General features: G+C 41.0%; 1 protein-coding gene and 1 long non-coding RNA gene across 2 annotated transcripts; both read right to left on the reverse strand.

Annotated features, from left to right (window-relative positions):
* Nucleotides 1-1,675: 1,675 nt before the first annotated feature.
* spcs3 (signal peptidase complex subunit 3) lies at nucleotides 1,676-23,780 on the reverse strand. Its single transcript, XM_051945701.1, has 5 exons — nucleotides 23,122-23,780; nucleotides 21,611-21,684; nucleotides 20,886-20,962; nucleotides 19,654-19,769; nucleotides 1,676-1,932 (listed from the first exon to the last, which is right to left on the reverse strand). Exons 1-5 carry the CDS (start codon nucleotides 23,262-23,264, stop codon nucleotides 1,800-1,802), a joined length of 543 nt encoding a protein of 180 aa, XP_051801661.1. The 5' UTR covers nucleotides 23,265-23,780; the 3' UTR covers nucleotides 1,676-1,799.
* On the reverse strand, nucleotides 6,785-12,843 carry LOC127533178 (uncharacterized). The gene is made up of 2 exons (XR_007940941.1): nucleotides 12,070-12,843; nucleotides 6,785-9,300 (listed from the first exon to the last, which is right to left on the reverse strand). It is a non-coding gene; the product is annotated as an uncharacterized LOC127533178 (long non-coding RNA).
* Nucleotides 23,781-26,651: the final 2,871 nt, after the last annotated feature.

Raw genomic sequence — 26,651 nt, forward strand, 5'->3', positions numbered from 1 at the left:
ACTTTGCCCCCGCTAGCTTAGCGTCTCCGTCGGCACGCCGCTCAGAGAGGCGTGTCGTATCTGCTCTTCATATGCCTGTGATCAGGAACGACTATCCACCCTGGAGAGGAAGCCCCGCCTAGAGCCATTTGATTGACAGCTCAGTCCACCAAGTGAAAGCAAACTGATTTGCATTTTATTTCTTGGTGGTTATTTCATAATGGCCTGACACCATGAAATAGAAAAATGCAAATCAGTTTGCTCTGGGCGGGGCTTCCTTTCAGGGTGGGGAGTCGTACCCGCACACAGGCTTCTTTCCTGACGCCAGCTGCGACCACGGCTGAAGTGAGGCCGTGTCACCGTGGAGCTTCGGCTGATTCTGCCATCAGACACTGAAAGGACGCTACTAATTCGGTAAATTAATGTTTGTTTTCTTATCAGTGGCAGAATAAGCCGAAGCTCAACAGTGACATGGCTTCACTTCAGCCGTGCTGGGAGCTGGTGTCAGGCAGGACTCCTGTGTTCAGAATCCCCGCCCAGAGCAAACTGATTTGCATTTTTCCTTTTCTTGGTCGACTGAGGAAATATAAAGGGAAATAAATAAATAAATAAATAAATGTGGAAATATAAAGAGAAATAAATAAATAAATAAATAAATGTGGAAATATAAAGAGAAATAAATAAATAAAAGGAATAAACTGAAAAGGTAAAAGCAAAGACAAAATTTTCCTTTTTATTTATTTATCTTTATATTTCCACATTTATTTATTTCTCTCTATATTTCCACATTTATTTATTTCTCATTATATTTCCACATTTATTTATATTTTGATTTGGCACTCCTATTACTCCATACTGCTGAGCCTGAGAACTACCTGTATTTTTGTTGTGTTTGAACTTAAAACAAAGACAAGTCATTGTAGTTATATTTAAATTTTACTGTATTTTCTGTGGAAAAATTTCAGAGAGCTATTTATTTAACCTTTTATTCAACTTTATAAGAGATGTTTCTGAGTCTAGGAAATTCAGGCACTTCTGGAGCTATTATTTTCTATTTGTGTGATTCAATAAACATGCTTTAGGCATTTCAATGAAGTTCAGTGTTTGCATTATTCGATTTTTTTACACCAATTTTTACACTTTTACTGCAAATGAATATCGGCTCCAAATATCAGTTATCGGCCTCCTCTAACTACTAATAATCGGTATCGGTCCTGAAAAACCCATATCCGTCTATCTCTAGTCCTTACAATATAAAGAGACAGAAAGGGGATTGTGCTCTCTCTCAGAAGACATCAGGCTCTAATTTTTTCCCCAGTGATCATTCTTTATATTTCATGCCAAACCAACAGCATTTCTGATATACATGAATCCACTCAAGCAGATGTTGCTAACAAAAACAACAAACACAGATGTGTGGGCAAATGTAAAGATCCATTGTTAAAAACTAGTTTTTCCAAGTGTACAGTTGACATAACTATTAAACCTGTAAATTAATCTAAACTTCTCACACACAAACGACATGAGCGCAGATTACAAATGTCCATTTTGTTCAACCTTAACATTGATGGTAAAGCTTTCTTTTTCACAGTGATTAAACTTAGTATTTCTATGACTATACATTATACAGTAAATAATGATGCACTTGTACAGTGTCTGCATGTGGGTGATCATGTGGGTCATTAAGACACAGCAATTTCAATCTCAACTTTTATTACAAACCAAAAACTCATTTACAACACCAATGCGTGTCTGTGCTAATCTTGTTTTATCAGTCTGAGTGTACAGTTTGTTGAAGCAAGTTGGATGTGTGTGTCTGTCTAGTAACTCTTGGTGGTCTCGTATGCATCCGGAAAAGGTAGGCTGATGTGTCCACTTCCAGCCACCAGGGGCAGGATTCCCGCATTGGGAACAACGTTCCAGGATAGCGTTAGAGTGATATTCTTATTGGCCCTGCAAACAAGAAAGATAGGACAGTCAGCCAATCACATTCCCTAACACATCAACAACATGCAGGCCACAAAAATTAGTCCCACTGATTTTAGAATGGTAACGAGCTGTGAAATACGAGGAAAAGGAGTTCTTATTTAGGATGGGAATGAGTTCATTGATGGGAAATGTAAGATCCTGTAAGAGTGGTGACTGGCACATAATAGGTACTAAAACTCAGCTGTGTAATGTGTCAGTGTCTGATGCTTTGATTCTTATCTTTATAAAATGGTAATACTAAATTGCTGGATACGTCAGGCAGATCACTGCAATGGGAGTTACTGGTATATTTCTGGAGGTAAAGAACCCTTAAAATTGCTTTCTTGGTAAGATGTTTTTTTTGGGTGAGTGAAACTCTTTGGCACCAACAACTGCAGAGCTACCTGCAGATGCTATGAAGAAAGTTTGGGGTTCTTTGATACTTTATGTGTTTTGTACAAACTGCTCTGCCCCTGGGCTGAATTGACTAACATAGCCAGTCTGAGAAAAATACTCATTTTATGAACTTGAACTAAATAATAATTACCTTTTCCATATGACTGATCTGCTTTTTATTTGTGTACATTTTTGTTTGTTTGTTTGATTAGGTAATTATTATCTGTAGATTCTGTTTCAAGTAGGACATGTCCGTTTTTCAAATGATGCTGAAAGATGAATGACAAAAGATGCAGAAAAAGTGCATGTAAGTGAGGCTGCAACCTGATTTAATATGAGGACAGTTTAAGAAGTTAAGAGTTATGTTATGCTGTGTTAGTTCATGACTCTGACAAAAGAGCATAGAAATATAAAATACTAGAGCTGGTATTACTTCAGCTAACACAGGAATGCAGACCTGCCAACCTTGGCGAAATATTTTGAGTACCACTTAATCTCACGCACACACGCACACACACACAGCTCGCGCTCATGTCGATAGGAAAAAAACTCTCGGTGCTTATTTCCCCAATATGACATCGTATTTTCAACGTGAAAGTAACGTTATTAACAGTACATATTTGCCAAAAGACACACACGTACACTCACGCGTGTGTGCGCACACACACACACACACACAATTTTACCGTTTTAACCGCCAGCTGCTGCGGGTGGGGGCACGGGGAAAGGGGAGAGTGGCGGCAGGAGGCAGAGGACAGGACAGAGCGGCCCAACAAAGGTTCGGCAGACTCGTTATTCTCCGCTACTCTATGATGATTGGTTGAAATTGCACCACTACACTGCTGCATCGTGTTGTCAGGCATGAGTATTGCACGTCCACATTTCTAACAGCACTCACAGATGTCTGCAGCTTTTTGAGTAGTTTAATGAGGCGGAGCGTACCAGCGTATTTTGATGTCAAATTGCGTACCTGCTACGCAAAGTGCGTACAGGTTGGCAGGTCTGGGAATGGTGCGAAAAACATGAGCTAAAAGTGTGCCATTGCCTAATTTGCATAATTTCCCATTTCAACGTCGTGGGAGAGACAAAAAGTGAGTATAAATCATCCAAAATATGTTTTTGAACTAGAGGCTTAATGCAGTCATTCATTTTAGCATGACAATTATGAAACATTTTCATTTACATTCCGCTAAGCCTGGACGGGAATCAGCAGCGAATTTGCGCATGCGTGATTCATCTGCCGTCTGGCTGCGGAATGATGTCGGTCTCCTCTAATCAGACAGTAGGACTGCTGCTGGGTTACTAGACTGACCACCTGTGCTATGGGACGGGAGGAGATCACAGCAGCACCTGCTGCTCGTTGAGGGCAGGAAGTGCAGAACGATCTGGGCTTTCATGTCAGTCAGAGTCTCCAAAACATCAGAAAACTTCCCTAGATTTGTCATTAGTCGCTTTTAACAAAAAAAGTCGCTAGGAGGCTTTGGAAAGTCGCCAGATTTAGCGACAAAATCGCAAAGTTGGCAACACTGGCACTGACTCCTGTGTATCTTCTTTACTCCAGACTATAAACCGTATGATGCAGACAGATTTTAGGTTCATTACCGCCACCTACTGGGCTGAAGTGGTCAGTGATACCGGTGTGCCACAAATTAGGGAACTGAAAAAGGTGCGATTAAAAGCTTTAATTTATTAGGGTCCGAGCACCGAGGGTGCGAAGGACAGGCGGTGCAAGGGCACCGACTGTCCAAGGCACCAGCGGTGCCTAGGACCCTATTGAAACCCTAGGGTTTATTATTATTAGGGTCCGAGCACCGAGGGTGCGAAGGACAGGCGGTGCAAGGGCACCGACTGTCCAAGGCACCAGCGGTGCCAAGGACCCTATTGAAACCCTAGGGTTTATTATTAGGGTCCGAGCACCGAGGGTGCGAAGGACAGGCGGTGCCAGGGCACCGACTGTCCAAGGCACCAGCGGTGCCAAGGACCCTATTGAAACCCTAGGGTTTATTATTATTAGGGTCCGAGCACCGAGGGTGCGAAGGACAGGCGGTGCCAGGGCACCGACTGTCCAAGGCACCAGCGGTGCCAAGGACCCTATTGAAACCCTAGGGTTTATTATTATTATTATTATTTTTTTTTTTTTTTTTTCTCCCGTAAAGTAAATTGGCTTTTTGGCGGCCTTATCATACTCCAAAACGCGTGAAATTTGGCATGCACATCAGGACTGGCGAAAAATTTGATATTTTATGGGAGTTGCGCATGTGCGTGGCAAAATGGCTCTATAGCGCCACCTGCAAAGTTGAAAAAGTAGTCATTAGGCCAACTGCCACAATGTTTCATGTACAGCTACAATATTTGGTGGGCATATGCACAACATCAGGACACACCAAAAAGTCAATTACAGCCACGCCCTAAACCCAACAGGAAGTCGGCCATCTTCAATTTGCTGTAAATTTTTCAAACTTAATCGCTCCTCGGGAAATGAATTGCCTTTTTGGCGGCCTTATCATGAACCAAAACGCGTGAAATTTGGCGTGCACATCAGGACTGGCGAAAAATTTGATATTTTATGGGAGTTGCGCATATGTGTGGAAAAATGGCTCTATAGCGCCACCTGCAAAATTGAAAAAGTGGTCATTAGGCCAACTGCCACAATGTTTCATGTACAGCTGCAATATTTGGTGGGCATATGCACCACATCAGGACACACCAAAAAGTCAATCACAGCCACACCCTAAACCCAACAGGAAGTCGGCCATCTTGAATTTGCTGTACATTTGTCAAAATTTATAGCTCCTAGTGGATAAGTCTGAGAGAACTGAAATTTGGCCAGTACATGCACCAGACCTTTCTGATGAAAAGTTATCAAAAACTCAACCAGAAGCCAAAAGGTGTGGCCATGGCGGAGCCTCAAACAACTGATCCTTCGCCATGAAACAGGAATTGGTGTCTAATTCTTCTCAACATGCTCCAATCTGCCTGAAACTTTACATGTACGATGACAGTCCTGTCCTGATGTCATCCACATAGGGATATTCATTGACAGTCATAGCGCCACCTTGTGGTTTCAGGAAATAGACATCTTTTACACTTTCATGCCCTATTGTTACCCGGTTGATCATATTCACTTCAAATGCAGTGACAACAGCCTAAACACATTGATGATGCATCCCAGTGAAAATGGTGACTTGTCATCAAAGGGCGTGTCTGTGGCGGCCAAACCAATTTTGATGTTTCGCCATGAAAATTTAACGATTCATATCTCAGCTGAACAACATCCTATCTGCCTCAGACTTCACATGCTGGATACCAGGTCCAGTCTGAACACATCCACACTCATAAATTTTGAAAAAGTCATAGCGCCACCTGTTGGTAATAGTAAGTTTAAGGCCTTATATTTTCAGGTACAATGGCCCCACACTTGGTGATATCATGCTGGAAATTGGTCAGTCGAGTCTTCACCTCTTGACAATCCCACACTGTGAAGGGTGTGACATTTCATGCAACGCTGTTGCCGTAGCAACCAAATATCGCCATGAAAAACAAAGCCCTTTCTGACAGGTTAGGAATACTCCAATGCTCACAAAAATTACCACACACATCACCATTGACCCAAGGAACAACACTGTATGCATCTCGGCACTGCACATGCTATAGCGCCCCCTACAGTATTTTTAACAAACAGCCCCCCCAGCACGTTTCACCTACATCCATGAAATTTGGGAAGCTTATAGAGCACATCAGGATGCACAAAAAAGCCTCTTGGAGCCATGTCCTAAACCCAACAGGAAGTCGGCCATCTTGGATTAATTGTGAGATTTTTGATGATTTTTCTCATTTTTGAGAGTTAATACCTCCTAGGGGATAATTCCAGGAGACCTGAAATTTTGTCAGTCCACACAGCAGGACTTGGTTTGGAAAAGTTATCAAAAGTTTAACCAGAAGCTAAATGGCGTGGCCATGGCGACCATTAGAGTTTTGATGCTTCGCCATGAAACAACAACTGCTGTATAACTCTCCTCTGCATGATCCAATCTGCCTCAAACTTTCCATGTGTGATCACAATCCAATCCTGATCACATCTACAGGCCAACAGACACTCTCAGTTGCAGCGCCACCTGTTGGAGGGACAATAAATGCTGTATAACTGGCCTCTACATGATCAAATCAGCCTGAAACTTTTCATGAGTGATCAGAGTCCAGCCCTCATCACATCCACTGTTTGAAATACACTCTGAGTTACAGCGCCACCTGGTGGTGGATGGGCAGGAAATGCTGTATAACTAGTCTGAACATGCTCCAATCTGGCTGAAATTTTACGTGTGATTAAACTCTGGTCCAGATGTGATTCAGAGGCCAGCACACACTCTCAGTCACAGCGCCACCTGGTGGACGTGCATGGATTCGCCGACCAGCGTGGATGCGAGGACCCGTCCATCGCTGCTTGCAGCTTTAAATTTTTTTTTTTTTTTTTTTTCTCCCGTAAAGTAAATTGGCATTTTGGCGGCCTTATCATACTCCAAAACGCGTGAAATTTGGCATGCACATCAGGACTGGCGAAAAATTTGATATTTTATGGGAGTTGTGCATGTGCGTGGCAAAATGGCTCTATAGCGCCACCTGCAAAGTTGAAAAAGTAGTCATTAGGCCAACTGCCACAATGTTTCATGTACAGCTACAATATTTGGTGGGCATATGCACAACATCCGGACACACCAAAAAGTCAATTACAGCCACGCCCTAAACCCAACAGGAAGTCGGCCATCTTCAATTTGCTGTAAATTTTTCAAACTTAATCGCTCCTCGGGAAATGAATTGCCTTTTTGGCGGCCTTATCATATTCCAAAACGCGTGAAATTTGGCGTGCACATCAGGACTGGCGAAAAATTTGATATTTTATGGGAGTTGCGCATATGTGTGGAAAAATGACTCTATAGCGCCACCTGCAAAATTGAAAAAGTGGTCATTAGGCCAACTTCCACAATGTTTTATTTACAGCTACAGTATTTGGTGGGCATATGCACCACATCAGGACACACCAAAAAGTCAATCACAGCCACACCCTAAACCCAACAGGAAGTCGGCCATCTTGAATTTGCTGTACATTTGTCAAAATTTATAGCTCCTAGGGGGTAAGTCTGAGAGAACTGAAATTTGGCCAGTACATGCACCAGACCTTTCTGATGAAAAGTTATCAAAAACTCAACCAGAAGCCAAAAGGTGTGGCCATGGCGGAGCCTCAAACAACTGATCCTTCGCCATGAAACAGGAATTGGTGTCTAATTCTTCTCAACATGCTCCAATCTGCCTGAAACTTTACATGTATGATGACAGTCCTGTCCTGATGTCATCCACATAGGGATATTCATTGACAGTCATAGCGCCACCTTGTGGTTTCAGGAAATAGACATCTTTTACACTTTCATGCCCTATTGTTACCCGGTTGATCATATTCACTTCAAATGCAGTGACAACAGCCTAAACACATTGATGATGCATCCCAGTGAAAATGGTGACTTGTCATCAAAGGGCGTGTCTGTGGCGGCCAAACCAATTTCGATGTTTCGCCATGAAAATTTAACGATTCATATCTCAGCTGAACAACATCCTATCTGCCTCAGACTTCACATGCTGGATACCAGGTCCAGTCTGAACACATCCACACTCATAAATTTTGAAAAAGTCATAGCGCCACCTGTTGGTAATAGTAAGTTTAAGGCCTTATATTTTCAGGTACAATGGCCCCAAACTTGGTGATATCATGCTGGAAATTGGTCAGTCGAGTCTTCACCTCTTGACAATCACACACTGTGAAGGGTGTGACATTTCATGCAACGCTGTTACCGTAGCAACCAAATATCGCCATGCAAAACAAAGTGCTGTTTGACAGGTTAGAAATACTCCAATGCTCACTAAAATTACCACACACATCACCATCGACCCGAGGAACGACACCGTATGCATCTCGGCACTGCACATGCTATAGCGCCCCCTACAGTATTTTTAACAAACAGCCCCCCCAGCACATTTCACCTACATCCATGAAATTTGGGAGGCTTATAGAGCACATCAGGACGCACAAAAAAGCCTCTTGGAGCCATGTCCTAAACCCAACAGGAAGTCGGCCATCTTGGATTAATTGTGAGATTTTTGATGATTTTTCTCATTTTTGAGAGTTAATACCTCCTAGGGGATAATTCCAGGAGACCTGAAATTTTGTCAGTCCACACAGCAGGACTTGGTGATGAAAAGTTATCAAAAGTTTAACCAGAAGCCAAATGGCGTGGCCATGGCGACCATCACAGTTTTGATGCTTCGCCATGAAACAACAACTGCTGTATAACTCTCTTCTGCATGCTCCAATCTGCCTCAAACTTTCCATGTGTCATCACAATCCAATCCTGATCACATCTACAGGCCAACAGACACTCTCAGTTGCAGCGCCACCTGTTGGAGGGACAGTAAATGTTGTATAACTGGCCTCTACATGATCAAATCAGCCTGAAACTTTTCATGAGTGATCAGAGTCCAACCCTCATCACATCCACTGTTTGAAATACACTCTGAGTTACAGCGCCACCTGGTGGTGGATGGGCAGGAAATGCTGTGTAACAAGTCTGAACATGCTCCAATCTGGCTGAAATTTTACGTGTGATTAAACTCTGGTCCAGATGTGATTCAGAGGCCAGCACACACTCTCAGTCACAACGCCACCTGGTGGACGTGCATGGATTCGCCGACCAGCGTGGATGCGAGGACCCGTCCATCGCTGCTTGCAGCTTTAATTATTATTATTATTATTATTTTATTTTTTTTTCTCCCGTAAAGTAAATTGGCTTTTTGGCGGCCTTATCATACTCCAAAACGCGTGAAATTTGGCATGCACATCAGGACTGGCGAAAAATTTGATATTTTATGGGAGTTGCGCATGTGTGTGGCAAAATGGCTCTATAGCGCCACCTGCAAAATTGAAAAGTGGTCATTAGGCTAACTTCCACAATGTTTCATTTACAGCTACAATATTTGGTGGGCATATGCACCACATCAGGACACACCAAAAAGTCAATGACAGCAACGCCCTAAACCCAACAGGAAGTCGGCCATCTTCAATTTGCTGTAAATTTGTCAAAATTAATTTCTCCCGGTAAATGAGTTGCCTTTTTGGGGGCCTTATCATGAACCAAAACGCGTGAAATTTGGCGTGCACATCCGGACTGGTGAAAAATTTGATATTTTATGGGAGTTGCGCATATGTGTGGAAAAATGGCTCTATAGCGCCACCTGCAAAATTGAAAAAGTGGTCATTAGGCCAACTTCCACAATGTTTTATTTACAGCTACAGTATTTGGTGGGCATATGCACCACATCAGGACACACCAAAAAGTCAACCACAGCCACACCCTAAACCCAACAGGAAGTCGGCCATCTTGAATTTGCTGTACATTTGTCAAAATTTATAGCTCCTAGTGGATAAGTCTGAGAGAACTGAAATTTGGCCAGTACATGCACCAGACCTTTCTGATGAAAAGTTATCAAAAACTCAACCAGAAGCCAAAAGGTGTGGCCATGGCGGAGCCTCAAACAACTGATCCTTCGCCATGAAACAGGAAGTGGTGTCTAATTCTTCTCAACATGCTCCAATCTGCCTGAAACTTTACATGTATGATGACAGTCCTGTCCTGATGTCATCCACATAGGGATATTCATTGACAGTCATAGCGCCACCTTGTGGTTTCAGGAAATAGACATCTTTTACACTTTCATGCCCTATTGTTACCCGGTTGATCATATTCACTTCAAATGCAGTGACAACAGCCTAAACACATTGATGATGCATCCCAGTGAAAATGGTGACTTGTCATCAAAGGGCGTGTCTGTGGCGGCCAAACCAATTTCGATGTTTCGCCATGAAAATTTAACGATTCATATCTCAGCTGAACAAGATCCTATCTGCCCCAAACTTCACATGATGGACACCAGGTCCAGTCTGAACACATCCACACTCATAAATTCTGAAAACGTCATAGCGCCACCTGTTGGTAATAGTAAGTTTAAGGCCTTATATTTTCAGGTACAATGGCCCCAAACTTGGTGATATCATGCTGGAAATTGGTCAGTCGAGTCTTCACCTCTTGACAATCCCACATTGTCAAGGGTGTGACATTTCATGCAACGCTGTTGCCGTAGCAACCAAATATCGCCATGCAAAACAAAGTGCTATTTGACAGGTTAGAAATACGCCAATGCTCACTAAAATTACCACACACATCACCATCGACCCAAGTAACGACACCGTATGCATCGCGGCACTGCACATGCTATAGCGCCCCCTACAGTATTTTTAACAAACAGCCCCCCCAGCACATTTCACCTACATCCATGAAGTTTGGGAGGCTTATAGAGCACATCAGGACGCACAAAAAAGCCTCTTGGAGCCATGTCCTAAACCCAACAGGAAGTCGGCCATCTTGGATTAATTGTGAGATTTTTGATGATTTTTCTCATTTTTGAGAGTTAATACCTCCTCGGGGATAATTCCAGGAGACCTGAAATTTTGTCAGTCCACACAGCAGGACTTGGTGATGAAAAGTTATCAAAAGTTTAACCAGAAGCCAAATGGCGTGGCCATGGCGACCATCAGCGTTTTGATGCTTCGCCATGAAACAACAACTGCTGTATAACTCTCCTCTGCATGCTCCAATCTGCCTCAAACTTTCCATGTGTGATCACAATCCAATCCTGATCACATCTACAGGCCAACAGACACTCTCAGTCGCGGCGCCACCTGTTGGATGGACAGGAAATGCTTTATAAGTAGCCTGTATGTTTTCCAATCAGCCTTAAACTTTACATGACTGATCAGAGTCCAACCCTGATCACATCCACTGCTTGAAATACATTCTCAGTCGCAGCGCCACCTGGTGGATAGACAGGAAATGCTCTATAACTGCTCTGAACATGCTACAGTCTGGCTGAAATTTTACATGTATGATTGGACTGTGGTCCAGATGCGATTCAGAGGCTGACATACACTCTCAGTCACAGCGCCACCTGGTGGACGTGCATGGATTCACCGACCAGCGTGGATGCGAGGACCCGTCCATCGCTGCTTGCAGCTTTAATTATTATTAGGGTCCGAGCACCGAGGGTGCGAAGGACATGCGGTGCAAGGGCACCGACTGTCCAAGGCACCAGCGGTGCCAAGGACCCTATTGAAACCCTAGGGTTTATTATTATTATTATCATTTTTTTATTTTTTTTTTCTCCCGTAAAGTAAATTGGCTTTTTGGCGGCCTTATCATACTCCAAAACGCGTGAAATTTGGCATGCACATCAGGACTGGCGAAAAATTTGATATTTTATGGGAGTTGCGCATGTGCGTGGCAAAATGGCTCTATAGCGCCACCTGCAAAGTTGAAAAAGTAGTCATTAGGCCAACTGCCACAATGTTTCATGTACAGCTACAATATTTGGTGGGCATATGCACCACATCAGGACACACCAAAAAGTCAATTACAGCCACGCCCTAAACCCAACAGGAAGTCGGCCATCTTCAATTTGCTGTAAATTTTTCAAACTTAATCGCTCCTCGGGAAATGAATTGCCTTTTTGGCGGCCTTATCATATTCCAAAACGCGTGAAATTTGGCGTGCACAGCAGGACTGGCGAAAAATTTGATATGTTATGGGAGTTGCGCATGTGTGTGGCAAAATGGCTCTATAGCGCCACCTGCAAAATTGAAAAGTGGTCATTAGGCCAACTTCCACAATGTTTCATTTACAGCTCCAATATTTGGTGGGCATATGCACCACATCAGGACACACCAAAAAGTCAATGACAGCCATGCCCTAAACCCAACAGGAAGTCGGCCATCTTGAATTTGCTGTAAATTTGTCAAAATTAATTTCTCCCGGCAAATGAATTGCCTTTTTGGGGGCCTTATCATAAACCAAAACGCGTGAAATTTGGCGTGCACATCAGGACTGGCGAAAAATTTGATATTTTATGGGAGTTGCGCATGTGTGTGGCAAAATGGCTCTATAGCGCCACCTACAAAATTGAAAAAGTGGTCATCAGGCCAACTGCCACAATGTTTCATTTACAGCTACAATATTTGGTGGGCATATGCACCACATCACAACACACCAAAAAGTCAATCACAGCCAGACCCTAAACCCAACAGGAAGTCGGCCATCTTGAATTTGCTGTACATTTGTCAAAATTTATAGCTCATATTCATATTCACTTCAAATGCAGTGACAACAGCCTAAACACATTGATGATGCATTCCAGTGAAAATGGTGACTTGTCATCAAAGGGCGTGTCTGTGGCGGCCAAACCAATTTCGATGTTTCGCCATGAAAATTTAACGATTCATATCTCAGCTGAACAACATCCTATCTGCCTCAGACTTCACATGCTGGATATCAGGTCCAGTCTGAACACATCCACACTCATAAATTTTGAAAAAGTCATAGCGCCACCTGTTGGTAATAGTAAGTTTAAGGCCTTATATTTTCAGGTACAATGGCCCCAAACTTGGTGATATCATGCTGGAAATTGGTCAGTCGAGTCTTCACCTCTTGACAATCACACACTGTGAAGGGTGTGACATTTCATACAACGCTGTTGCCGTAGCAACCAAATATCGCCATGCAAAACAAAGTACTGTTTGACAGGTTAGAAATACTCCAATGCTCACTAAAATTACCACACACATCACCATCGACCCGAGGAACGACACCGTATGCATCTCGGCACTGCACATGCTATAGCGCCCCCTACAGTATTTTTAACAAACAGCCCCCCCAGCACATTTCACCTACATCCATGAAATTTGGGAGGCTTATAGAGCACATCAGGACGCACAAAAAAGCCTCTTGGAGCCATGTCCTAAACCCAACAGGAAGTCGGCCATCTTGGATTAATTGTGAGATTTTTGATGATTTTTCTCATTTTTGAGAGTTAATACCTCCTAGGGGATAATTCCAGGAGACCTGAAATTTTGTCAGTCCACACAGCAGGACTTGGTTTGGAAAAGTTATCAAAAGTTTAACCAGAAGCCAAATGGCGTGGCCATGGCGACCATCACAGTTTTGATGCTTCGCCATGAAACAACAACTGCTGTATAACTCTCTTCTGCATGCTCCAATCTGCCTCAAACTTTCCATGTGTCATCACAATCCAATCCTGATCACATCTACAGGCCAACAGACACTCTCAGTTGCAGCGCCACCTGTTGGAGGGACAGTAAATGTTGTATAACTGGCCTCTACATGATCAAATCAGCCTGAAACTTTTCATGAGTGATCAGAGTCCAACCCTCATCACATCCACTGTTTGAAATACACTCTGAGTTACAGCGCCACCTGGTGGTGGAAGGGCAGGAAATGCTGTATAACTAGTCTGAACATGCTCCAATCTGGCTGAAATTTTACGTGTGATTAAACTCTGGTCCAGATGTGATTCAGAGGCCAGCACACACTCTCAGTCACAGTGCCACCTGGTGGACGTGCATGGATTCGCCGACCAGCGTGGATGCGAGGACCCGTCCATCGCTGCTTGCAGCTTTAATTTAACATGTTATTTCTTCCGTAATAAATTAATCGAAATTAAAGTATTAAAGTCCCAGCCCTAATAATTATTTCATTTTGCAGTCCTGCTACTGCGCAGTGGTGACACCAAGGGGGGCCTGGTCAAATTTTAATTCATACACTGAAACGCCTGTGTCAAAGTTTCAAAAATAGTAGCTCCGTTGTCTGAGTGCAAGTGAAGGCAGCACTGTAGCAGCAGCTGGTCAGCAGTGAGGCCCAAACACAGAGCCTTGCTAGGTACAGTCTGACTGATGGACAGCAGCAGTGAAGTCATTTTAGACAAGCAGACCATGAACAGGCTCGTAAGTCATACTGTACTTACTGAGTAGACTTTGTGTTGAACCACCTGCTGGCTGGTCTACGCTGGAGAGCTGATATTAATAATCGGATATTATGAGCTGCTATGGTTGGATCACTGGCCTCGATTAGTAACTGCAGTGGTGCTACGTCACTTTGCAGACAATGATGAGAAAGTCCATTGACGTGCTCTTTGTTTAAGAAGAAAAGTAGTGCAAGGGAGACGCAGCAGAGGTTTGACATTAGTGAGGACAGAGGAGCAGCTCTGGTTGACATTCCTGCTGTCTGCATGCCAATTGCACCCTCAAATCTTGCCACATCTGTGGCATTGTGTTGTGTGATAAAACTGCACCTTTCAGAGTGGCCTTTTATTGTGGGCAGTCTAAGGCACTCTTCTCCTCTTGTTCCCAAATGGTGGAACAAACTACCAAACTCTGTGCGTTCTGCTGAGTCCCTTTCTACTTTTAAGAGACAATTGAAGACTCAGTTGTTCAGAGAACACCTAGGCACTTAATCCAACTCCACCTTAGGGGTAGAATAAGTCAGGTGGTCCAAAACCCAGCACTTATTTAGCACTGACAAAGTTGGAAAAAAAGGGGGGGGGGGGGGGGCACTTCATCTGCAACTTGATGGCAACAGCTTTGACCAATCGCACTTGAAGCACTTTTTTGCATTTACTAAAGGTTTTTCCTTATGTCTGAATTCTTGCTTGTGTTGTACATCGCTTTGGACAAAAGCGCCTGATAAATGAAATTGTAGAATTGTAGAAGGCACACCTGTGCACTAATCATGGTGTCTAATCAGCATCTTGATATGGCACACCTGTGAGGTGGGATGGATTATCTCAGCAAAGGAGAAGCGCTCACTATCACAGATTTAGACAGATTTGTGAACAATATTTGAGAGAAATGGCGATATTGTGTATGTGGAAAAAGTTTTAGATCTTTGAGTTCATCTCATAAAAAATGGGAGCAAAAACAAAAGTGTTGCGTTTATATTTTTGTTGAGTGTAATATGTAATATTAAAGCTGCATATTTGTCTTTTAAAGAAATGGACAACTACCCTTTGCATAGTTTAACTTGCATATAACCATATATTAAATAAAACAGGCTTGTTGTGGAAGTCAATATGATAACTGTACCGCATGTCAAGCTGTCAAGCATATGATTCCATCTGTTACAGAAACCCTTAACAAAAGGATAAGGTGATGAAGGTGAAAACTACACTTAAATGTTGAACAGTGTTTTTGTAGAATGTGTGTTTTTTTGTTTTGTTTTCATGTACTGTCCTGTTCATGTAAATCAAGCGGAATGGTGCTGTGGTTAAGAATTTCCTCACAGGGACAATAAAGTCAAGTCATAAGCACACGATTCCTTAACTTTCATATTTACAACAGCTTTTCTTATTGAAACTCAAGTTATTGTTTTTGGTTTTGTTGTGTCGACCCAGGATTTTCACCAGTCCTACCTGGCCCTCTTCGAGAATAATTTCTGGAGTCCCCCTGCACTTTGCTAGCCATTGTAATTGGCTAGCTCACCGGTTCAGTATCTTCCAACCTGCTCCTGCACTCTGATCATCAGGTGTGTCTGACTTGGACCTCCCCCTCTGTGCCTCTTCTTACCTCAATTTTGGTTCATCTGGCAGGAACAGACTGACAGAGTCAAGGAGAAAATAAAACTTATACTTTCCACCACTATGGCTAATGCACTAGCTGACTGTGTTGGATATAGCGACAACAAAACAGATACATGATCATCATTCACTCAAACAAATGTGACCACTTGAATTTTTTTTTTTTTTTTAATAGGTAAGTGAAGAGACAGACAGGAAAGTGGGGAGAAGAATGGGGGGAAGACATGCAGTAAATGACCGTGGAGCGGGAATCAAACCCAGGTCACTGCGCCAGGAGCTACAGTGCCTATCATAAGTATTCACCCACTTTGATATTTTAACCTTTTATTGCTTTCATAAATCAATCATGGTCAATAAAATTTTGCTTTTTTAACAAAAAAAAATATTGGAAAAAACTCTTTAATGTCAAAGTGAAAACAGATTTCTATAAAGTAATGTTAATGAAAGAAAATTATATAAATAAAAATAACGTTTGCATAATTATTCACCCTCTTTTTAATTTAATGGTCTAATTCAATAGAGGTCCATCAAATTGTTGCCAATAGTCTCACAATTAGTGAAATGAAGATCACCTGCATGGTGTGGGTGTGTTTCAAGTTGTAAAACACCTGTGTCTGAAGGGTCCAGAGAGTGGTTGATCAGTATTCCTGGCTACCATTACACCATGAAGACAGAAGAACACTCTAAGCAACTCAGGGAAAGGGTTATTGAGAAGTACAATTCAGGGGATGGTTACAAAAAAAAAATCCAAGGCACTGAACATCCCCCAGAGTTCAGTGAAATCAATTATCAAGAAATGGAAGGAATATGGCACTTGTGTGAATCTGCCTAGATCAGGCCGCCCTCGTAAACCAAGACCCCTACAACTACTCTGAAGGAGTTACAAGCTTCAGCTGCTGAGATGGGAGAGACTGTGCATGTAGCAACTGCTGCCCGGGTTCTTCACCGGTCAAAGCTTTATGGGAGAGTGGCAATGAGAAAGCCACTGTTGAAGAAAAGTCATACTAGATCTCGACTAGAGTTTGCCAAAAAGCACGTGGAAGACTCCATGGTCAAGTGGAAGAAGATTCTTTGGTCTGATGAGACCAAAATTGAGCTTTTTGGCCATCAGACAAGACGTCATGTTTGGCGGAAACCAAACACTGCACATCACCAAAAACACACCATCCCCACTGTGAAGCATGGTGGTGGTAGCATCATGCTGTGGGGATGTTTCTCAGCAACTGGACCTGGAAGGCTTGTAAAGATAGAGGGCAGAATGAATGCTGCAAAATCCTGGGGGACAATCTTTAATCAGTCTGCAAGAGAACTATGTCTTGGGAGAAGATTTATTTTCCAGCAAGACAATGATCCATTCTGCAAAAGCTACACATAGTGCAGCGGTTAATTGTATATTTCATTAGAATCCTTCAAATGGTGACACAAGCATGAAATTCTCCACAAATATGCTTTAATGTCCTCTCTTTTAGAAAAGGGTCCTGGGCACGCCAAAAATTCAAGATACGACCAGACGGTTGGGGTTCGATTCCAGGTGTGAGTGAGTGATATATGCATAGTGTGGCATAGCTCAGTGGGTAGAGTGGCTGTCTCACACCCAGAAGGTTGAAGTTCGATTCCAGGTGTGAGTGAGTGAGTGAGTGATATATGCATAGGGTGGCATAGCTCAGTGGGTAGATATACAGTTCCCAGCAGCACTGAGTGATGGTGGAAGGCTGTATGCATGTCAGAAGTCTCAGCTGGCCTCCATCCTAGAGAGTCATGTTGCACCAGCAGACAATGCACCAGAGACAGATGTGCTGATAGTGGATGAGTCTGCTTTGGTCCATGCCTTGCCACCAAAGAAAGGAAAGACCTTTGAGGGCTATGCACTCCTGGATTTCCTGCCAGTGATTCATTCATGTAGTAACAGACATACGTCTACGCATCTGGTGTTTGATGTGTACAACAAATCAAGTCTCAAAGCTGAGACCAGAGCACAGTGTGGTTAGGGAGACAGACGCAAGGTGACAGACAAAAACACTATCCCATCCAACTGGCGCAACTTCCTCAGACACGAGGACAACAAGACTGAGTTGTTCGAGTTCTTGGCAGACAGGGTTGCCCAAATGTCTGCAGAAAACATGGTCATTGTTACCAAGGGGTCTGGTGCCCTCAGCATTCATGAAGCTGATTTGGAAGGACTGGACAAGTGCACTCATGAGGAGGCTGACAGTCGCATCTTTGTGCATGCAAGTTATGCCTCAGCACATGGGAGCAAAAGCATCACAGTCAAATCCTGTTGCTTTCTTTTCAATGCAGTTCAATGCAATTATTTCTTATTTTTTTGTTGGGATATCTTCGCTGATTGCGCATAATAGAACAACATTTTCTTCTCTTCTTTATTTTCTCTGGGGCTGGAGCCAGGTTCGCCTGGTTTGGTGGCCCCATGATAACTGGGCTGTGCCCAGTGCCACTGCTGGTCTGTGGCTGGATACGGAGCAGGCAGAGCTGGGCTCTCCTAGCTCCGATAGTTCAGGTTGGACTTGGAGGTCTTCTTTGTTTAAATCTTGAATGACATGGTAGATTGTGGGAAACAGTTCATGATCACAATCCCATGATTTAAAGTTCATTTAAATGGAAAAAGCATGTTTATTTCAACAGATATATGGTCTCGGTGTGATATTGCCAGATACTGATGGCGGCCATCTTGAAAAAGTCGCCATCTTGAATTTTCACGTGGCCAGGACCCTAATCTGAAAGAGTATATCCAGGAGGGTATCTGTGCAAAATTTCATGCTTGTGTCACCATTTGAAGGATTTTTTTAGTTATCTGCTCCACTAACAGGAATGGTTAAAAAAGAACCAGGTAAATGTTCTGGAGTGGCCGAGTCAAAGCCCAGAACTCAATCCTATAAAGAATTTGTGGCTGGACTAGGCTGTTCATGCCCGATACCCGCGCAACCTGACAGAGCTTGAGCAGTTTTGCAAAGAAGAATGGAGCAAAATTGCAGTGGGCAGATGTGCAAGACTGATTGAGACCTATCCATACAGACTCACTGCTGTGATTGCAGCGAAAGGTGCATCGACTAAATACTGACTTGAAAGGGGTGAAAAATTATGCAAACAATTATTTTCATTTATATAATTTTCTTTCATTAACATTACTTTATAGAAATCTGTTTTCACTTTGACAAAGAGTTTTTTCCAATAATTGTTTTGTTAAAAAAAGCTAAATTTTATTGACCATGATTGATTTATGAAAGCAATAAAAGGGTAAAACATCAAAGGGAGTGAATACTTATGATAGGCACTGTATAGCCCCTGTTCATGGGTTGCCTGCTCAATCAGTTGAGCTATAAGGGCACCCGACCACTTGGAATTTAAACTCACACATTCTCTAGTCACAATCTGAAATCCTGTCATTGTACAGGTGTGGAAATACACATAGAATAGAATAGAATAGAATAGAATAGAATAGAATAGAATAGAATAGAATAGAATAGAATTACTTTATAGATCCCCGAAGGGAAATTCAATTGTTTGGTCCTATCTTTTTGCTTTTGAACTAAACAGTCAATACATGGAGATGTATGAAGGGAAAGGACCTGAGCCTGAACTGCCAACCTTACGATTAGTGGACAACTAAAACTGCCCTATTTTCAGTTCAAAGGTAGCTGATTTATACACCCTGCCTTGGCAGAAAGAAACTGATGATGTGCTGTAGGGATGGAGAAATGAATGGAAATTAATGTAAAGTCAGTGTAATGTCTTCTAAAGTGATGGAAACAATTGTGCGAATATCCATCAAACCTGAGTCCATTCCCATCGTCAAAGAAGAAGTATTTGGACTTCATGTCTCGGAGGTTCAGTTTGGTGTTTTCGCCTCGAAGAACAATTTTATCCCACAGCACCACCTGGTTCAGAGACTGAAACACACACACACACACACACACACACACACACACACACACACACACACACACACACACACACACACACACACACACACACACACACACACACACACACACACACACACACACACACACACTCTTTAGGTTTATTTGTCAGTGTTAAATGTGCATTGATCAACAGACAAACGATCTGCACAAATGTTCAAATTGTTTCTCACTACCCATTTTCTCTTTCTCTCTGGTCTTCCCTGACCCTAACCAGTCGAGGCAGTTGGTTTCTCTCCCAGAACCTGGTTGCATTGGAGCTTTCTTCATGCTAAAAGACATTTTTTTCTTTCCACATTGACCAAGTGCTGCTTGGGTGGGAATTCCTGGGTTTCTTTCAATAGTATACTAAGACCTTGACCTTAACATGTACCCTGAGATGCTAACGTTAGGATTTGGTGCTAAATAATAAACTTAATAAATAAGATAAACTAAAACAAAATAACATTTATGTTATTTTGTTCACATTTTTGTTTACATTCTTATAATTTCTTACAATAAAATACATTTGTTAAATTAATATATCCTAACATATAATATATATAGCATTATTTAATATACACTTAGTGGACACTTAAATAGGTACATAATATTTAGTATAACCTGCTGCTGTGGTCATGTAACTGTAAGTTTAATAGTAAGGTTGCAGTTTTCTTGGTACTGAACTGTATTGTACTGAGAGTTGTTCCAAACATTACACTCAAGAAAATTATAAAACAACATTAGAAACACCTTTCAAAATGAAGAAAAACAGCACCACAAACTATGTGCAAAATTAAACTAAAATGAATAGGTGTATCCAAAAAAGTTTCTACGGACAACTTAAATTTGGTTGGCCATTATTCACTATAAATCACAACATACGCAACAAACCACTTGCCAAATGAAGATGTGCACAAAGGATGACAAAATTAAAAGGTATATTCAACTGAATCTTGTTCAGAAGCCAGATGATTTCCATATTTTCAAGGCAATGTTTTCTTCTGATACTACTGATCCCAATCACTCAAGCACAGACAGTTACTTAACCTGCTTTAATGTACTCTTCTTAATAAAATAACATTTCTGTTGATTTTGACTTACATTGCTCTTTGTGGAATACTCAGCAGACAGATAGAGAAACAGCTGTTTAACATTCCAGTCAAAAATTGGCTGCAAATGTAGCAAAAGTTAAAGAACAAAAGAACTGACACATATCCTACACCACTGGAAGGTAAGTATCCTCTCATCACATATTTTTATACTATAATACATTTTTTATACCACACCTCATATTAAGTTAACTGATAAAGACCATTCATGAAATAATCATTGCAAGCATTTGCACTTTATTATTTTCTTATTAGTAGTATTATATGTACCTAAAACCTCTGTATAGTGTGTTAAACTTACTCCTGAAAATACTTAACATCCAACATAGTTGCCTGTGCGTGAAATTTGAGAGCACCTATTAAAAATAACAAACATCCCATCTTACATCTGTAGAAGTGCACAAGCATGAGCAGCACTGTCTCAGCCATAATGGAGGGCTACACAGAGCACATCACATGTGTTTGTTGAAATGCAGTGACCTTTCTGATTGGAATTCTTTCAATTGAAGGCAACAGGTAGGAAATTAAGAGATCTTTTAACCACATTTCAGGCTTTGTGCATGCATTTATTCAATTTTTGTTCAAATAACTAACCTTTGATTTACTAAAAAACAAAACATACTAGATAAGGGTTTCTGAAACTAAAGTAACATTTCTTTTTTTCACTTTACATGTACTGTTCACTATATGTAAAAGAGCAGCTATTGCAAAGGATATCAGCTGAGAGGTCAAAGGTAATAAAACCAAGATCACTGCGTTCTCTAGGTCCAGTAAAGTCATCGACATTCTTCCTGTTAAAAAGAAAAAGAAGGGAAGTAGAGGAGGAGAGGTTATACAGTTTGCTGCACTTTATGCAGCACAAATTACATGCATAAAAAGATAGTTTGTTGAAGTTCAATAATAACCTGAAAATTCAAGAAATGTTAACCAGAAGGTCAGTGATTCAAACCACGATGCAGCCACTGTTGGGCCCCTGAGCAAGGCCCTTAACCCTTCCTGCTCCAGGGGCGCTGTACCACGGCTGACCCTGTGCTCTGACCCCCCCAAGATGGGGGAATATGCGCAAATCTGAATTTCCCCTCGGGGGATTAATAAGGGATAATTTTTTTTTTTTAAAGTCTGTCACATGTAATACGGTTAAGTATTTCATTTGTTAAAATGAATAGGTGTTGTAGATCCCCTTCTCTGTTTAGGTACAGTTATTGTAGTTAATGTAGATGGCTTCCTTTAGTCCTCTCTTAAACCATCTTTAGTCTGTCCAGACGAGCTGCTCTCCTGTCTTGTGCCATGCGCTAGCCGAGATGTTGTTTAGTCTCCCATTTATACAACTGTGTGGACTACTTGCTGCACTGGACTGCACATAAAACATGCTTCCACTTCCACCACTCCACACCCTCAATGTGGAGTTTGATCACTGTGGGAGACACTGAAGAGTCCATTGCACAGCCATACTTCTGTCTCTAGAAACATTTTGTCATATTAAGTAATTAAGTGGTGGTCAGGCAGGGATCCAGGGGAGTCAATGGCTTTCAATTTTTTGACTGTTGTAAGCAGTCTATGCCCTTCTTTTTGTTGCTTTTTGTAGTATCACGTCTCAGGGCCTCACTGGTAGTATTGTCACCAAGTAACGCTGTGATTTTTAGTCAGCTGTGTTAACACTGTACATCTTCCTTAGCAGTGACAACGTTACCTTCACTTAGAGACCTTACTGCTTTCCTTTCATGGGATGTGAAGTTAAAAGGAAGTGCTTTAGCATTGGAGAGAGCTGCTGATACCTTCAACCTGGTCCACCACTGGTAAATGCTGTGGCGACACGGCAAAGCCCAGTCTGTTAATGGGCCGTCATGTGAGCTGAAGTCGCTATAAACATTTGAAACTTCCTATAATTTAGTTAGAACTCAGGAAGTACTATGTCTTAGAGATAAAACATCTTTAACCTTACTCCTGAAAATATTTACCGTTAAACACAGTTGTCTGTGCATGCAATGTAGGAGAATCTACTGAAAACAACAAACAAATCAAATCTGAATATACAGTGTGACATTTAAGCAAACAGCAGCTGGAGGCTTCCCACACACGAGTTAGCTTGAAAAACATCTAGCATTAGATAGCTTTGCACTGTTTCAGACTGCGTTCGAATTCTCGGTTCATCGCAACAAAGCTAGGATACAGTGCAAAACTAACTGCGAAATCACGTACTGCAAACAGGAGTTACAAATGAATCTTACAGCATGACTTTGGAGACGTGGATGTCCACAGGAACTCTTCGGTCTTTGAAAGCTGTAGTGATAAAGCAGCCGAACGTCAAGGCCGCCATGACGCTCAGAGAGAAAGCGAACAAAGAGTTAGCTCTCGACAGAACAGTATTCATTTTTAGATAACAGCTACAACTACTGAGAATGCCAAGATCAACAGTAATTAACTAACACGTATGGCAAAAGCTGTACGCGGACGTTGGGTACAAAATCCCGGAAATCTATATTTTCTAGAACAAACACGAATTTCCCGTTTACACTTTTCAAAATAAAAGTAAAAGCGAATATAGGTTATCTTTCAGTTATGCAATGACTGAATAATGTGCATTAATATACAGGGCACAGTGCGTCTTAATACAGCACAAAACGTATATGGTTGGTTAAAACTAAGCTATTGTGTTAAGCGTTCCTGCTCAGCTGCCCGACCATAGTCAGAAAGCACAGGGTAGGTCGGCCGAAGTCACTTTTAGCTCATTTCGGGGTTAAGCCCCTTCACTTCACCAACAGTTGTGTAAGGCAAAACACAAGAGCCCGATCTTGTCTGAGAATTCTACAGTCTTTTATTGAAAAGTGACTGTAGCTACATCGTACAGTTGCACTAACCCAGAAGATATGCATCGTAACTCTTATTCTCTTACCCGGCTCCCGTCTTCACTCGCTCTTGCTGCATTCAGGGTCGCTTTGACATCTCGCGCTCTCTCTCCAACAACAGAGCCGCTTAGACCTGCTTGTGAGGACAAGACGAATCTGAGAGCCGGTGCTGTTTCTACTATTTTTTTGCGGATCACGCTGTGGTCACAAAGGGCATGATAAAAACATGAACTATTGAAGGTGACACGTCCGTGTATACGGTCCGTGTATATTTTGGTAATTGGATTTTCCGTTGTAAAGCAGGTATTGAAAAACCAAAAACGAGTGGTTATTTGATTTTTGTTTTCAAAGGCAAAAATTAAAATTGAAAAACAAGGCGTTTTTCCTTTTCACGATCATAAAGGGATGTACGAATTTTAAAAAATGCTTTGATTTTCATTTTTTATTTACAAAAACAAAAAATAAAATAAGTAAGAGACAGAAACGAAATAAGACCCGTTTTTCTTTTTCTGAGACCGGAAGTGGTCATCAGCAAGGGTGGAGCCGTGATTGGTCAGACTCAGAGCCCAAGAGATAGTAAGAGTTGCGACACTCATATGGGTCTTGTAACAGGTTTGCTATAAAAAAGGGTATTCGACAGGGATGTGGAAGTTCTCCTCTTTTATTTATAATGGTTGCAGAGATGCTTTCTATTTTAATTAAAGATAGTGAAGTAACAGGAATTGATATAATGGATAAACAATTGATTATAAGTCAACTAGCTGATGACACCACTCTTTTTTTGAAAAATAAAGACCAAATCCCTTTGGCCTTACAAACAATAAGTACTTTTCTAAGGCTTCTGGTCTACAACTAAATTTAAATAAATGTGAATTACTTGCGCTAAAGGATGACTCTCAGCAATCATTATACAACATACAAGTTAAGAATGAAGTAAAATATTTGGGAATTGTCATAACAAAAAACAAAATCATTTCTGACAAGGTAAATATTTGGGATAACATTAACAAATGCAAATCAACACTTAATAGATGGTTACAAAGAGATCTTTCCATATTTGGGAGAATATTGCTAACCAAAATGGACAGCCTTTCCAGACTTATCTACCCAGCGTACTCTCTTCCAATGAATCATAAGATGATAAAAGCTATTAATAACATAAATTTTAATTTTATATGGAGGAATAAATGTCATTACATAAGTAAAAACGATATGGTTCAATCCTATAAAGATGGCGGAGGAAATGCAATAGACTTTGATAATATGAATGGTTTATTGAAACTAAAATGGCTGAAAAACTTGCTTAACAATATTCACTCTATTTGGTACTACATACCCAACATGATTTTTAATAAGATGGGAGGAATTCACTTGTTATTGAAATGTGATTTTGAATTTAGTAAACTACCAGTGAAGCTTTCTGATTTCCATCAACAGACCCTTCTCTATTGGAAGTTAATCTTTAAACATAATTTCACACCACATAATTCTCCGATATGGAACAACCGGTACATAACTATCAATAGAAAATCGTTCTTTACAAATGACTGGTTTTCTAAAGGTATATGGGCTGTTGCCCATCTTTTAAATGATGAAGGAAACTTCTTGCCGTATGATGTTTTTTGTGAGAAATTTCAAATTGAATGTACGAAGAGAAAATATAGCCAAACAGTTAAAGCTATTCCAATAACATTGCAGTCTACGGTTAGACAGGATATGTACTACTCAAATGTTAAACCAGATTTAAGACATTTATTAATTAATGGCATTGACTTCTGCGATCGCAAATGCAACAACAAATTTATAAGGAACTCTTTAGTAAAATGCAGCTTTCCTAGCTCTGTAAGAAGAAATTATATTTTAAAGGATTTTAGAAAAGAAAAAATTGAAAAAATTAGATGTCGATATCTGGCTTTCCCTATTCCATTCAAAATGAAAGAAGTCCACTTCAAAATTTTGAACAAAATATACCCAACTAATGAATTTTTAAAAAACAAATTCAAAATAGAAACTGGAAATTGTTCCTTCTGTGATACAGAAGATGAAAACCTTGAACATCTCTTCTTTAATTGTAGAATAGTACAGATGTTCTGGCAGGACTTTGAAAGTTGGATGCAATCAAAGGGAATTTGTGGAATTACACTGACTGATAAAAACATCAAATTTGGGATAGATATTAATAACAACAAAATAGACTATGGTGTGAACAATTTATTAATACTCTGCAAACATTTTATACATAAATGCAGATTTATGAAAATTAAACCAACTCTAACCCACTGGAGGAATGATTTTAAGCTCTTTGCTAAATCCTTAAATCTGATATTGCATAAGAATGCTGGTCTTCTTGAAACTTTTTGTAGCGAATTTAACTTGACTAACTGATTCCATTTATAACATGATTTATTGTTTGTATTTTCTTTCAACTGCCCCCTTGCTCTTTGTTGTATCTGTTTTGTTTTTGTTGTATGTTGTTAATCTATATTTCAGATGATAGAATTTGGTGGTACCTAATTAATGTATCCTGTTCAAAATTTAAATAAAAACCTTAATAATAAAAAAAAAAAAAAAAAGTTGCGACACTCATGCTCTCGCAGCGGGGCGGTCACGTGGTTCATGTAAGCCTGAATAGTTCCAAACAGGCAGCGCTGTCATTTCCTTCTATGGGACTGAGAGCGGCGATTTCACGGTAAAAAAGGAATAAAATCACACCTCCAAGTACTTGTTTGATTATTAATTCATTGGAGTATGTATGTAAATGTCAGTTTTACATTTTGAGCCGTAAGGTGACATATTAAAGACACTTTTGGGGTTTTGGAGGGAATGTTTCACATTCGTGTTAGCATGGAAAATCGACTTTTACACAGAAATGTAAGATGATTAAAGATGTTAATTTTTGCCCAGCTGGATTA

Source organism: Acanthochromis polyacanthus, chromosome 3, assembly GCF_021347895.1.
Source record: "Acanthochromis polyacanthus isolate Apoly-LR-REF ecotype Palm Island chromosome 3, KAUST_Apoly_ChrSc, whole genome shotgun sequence".
Taxonomy (NCBI): domain Eukaryota; kingdom Metazoa; phylum Chordata; class Actinopteri; family Pomacentridae; genus Acanthochromis; species Acanthochromis polyacanthus.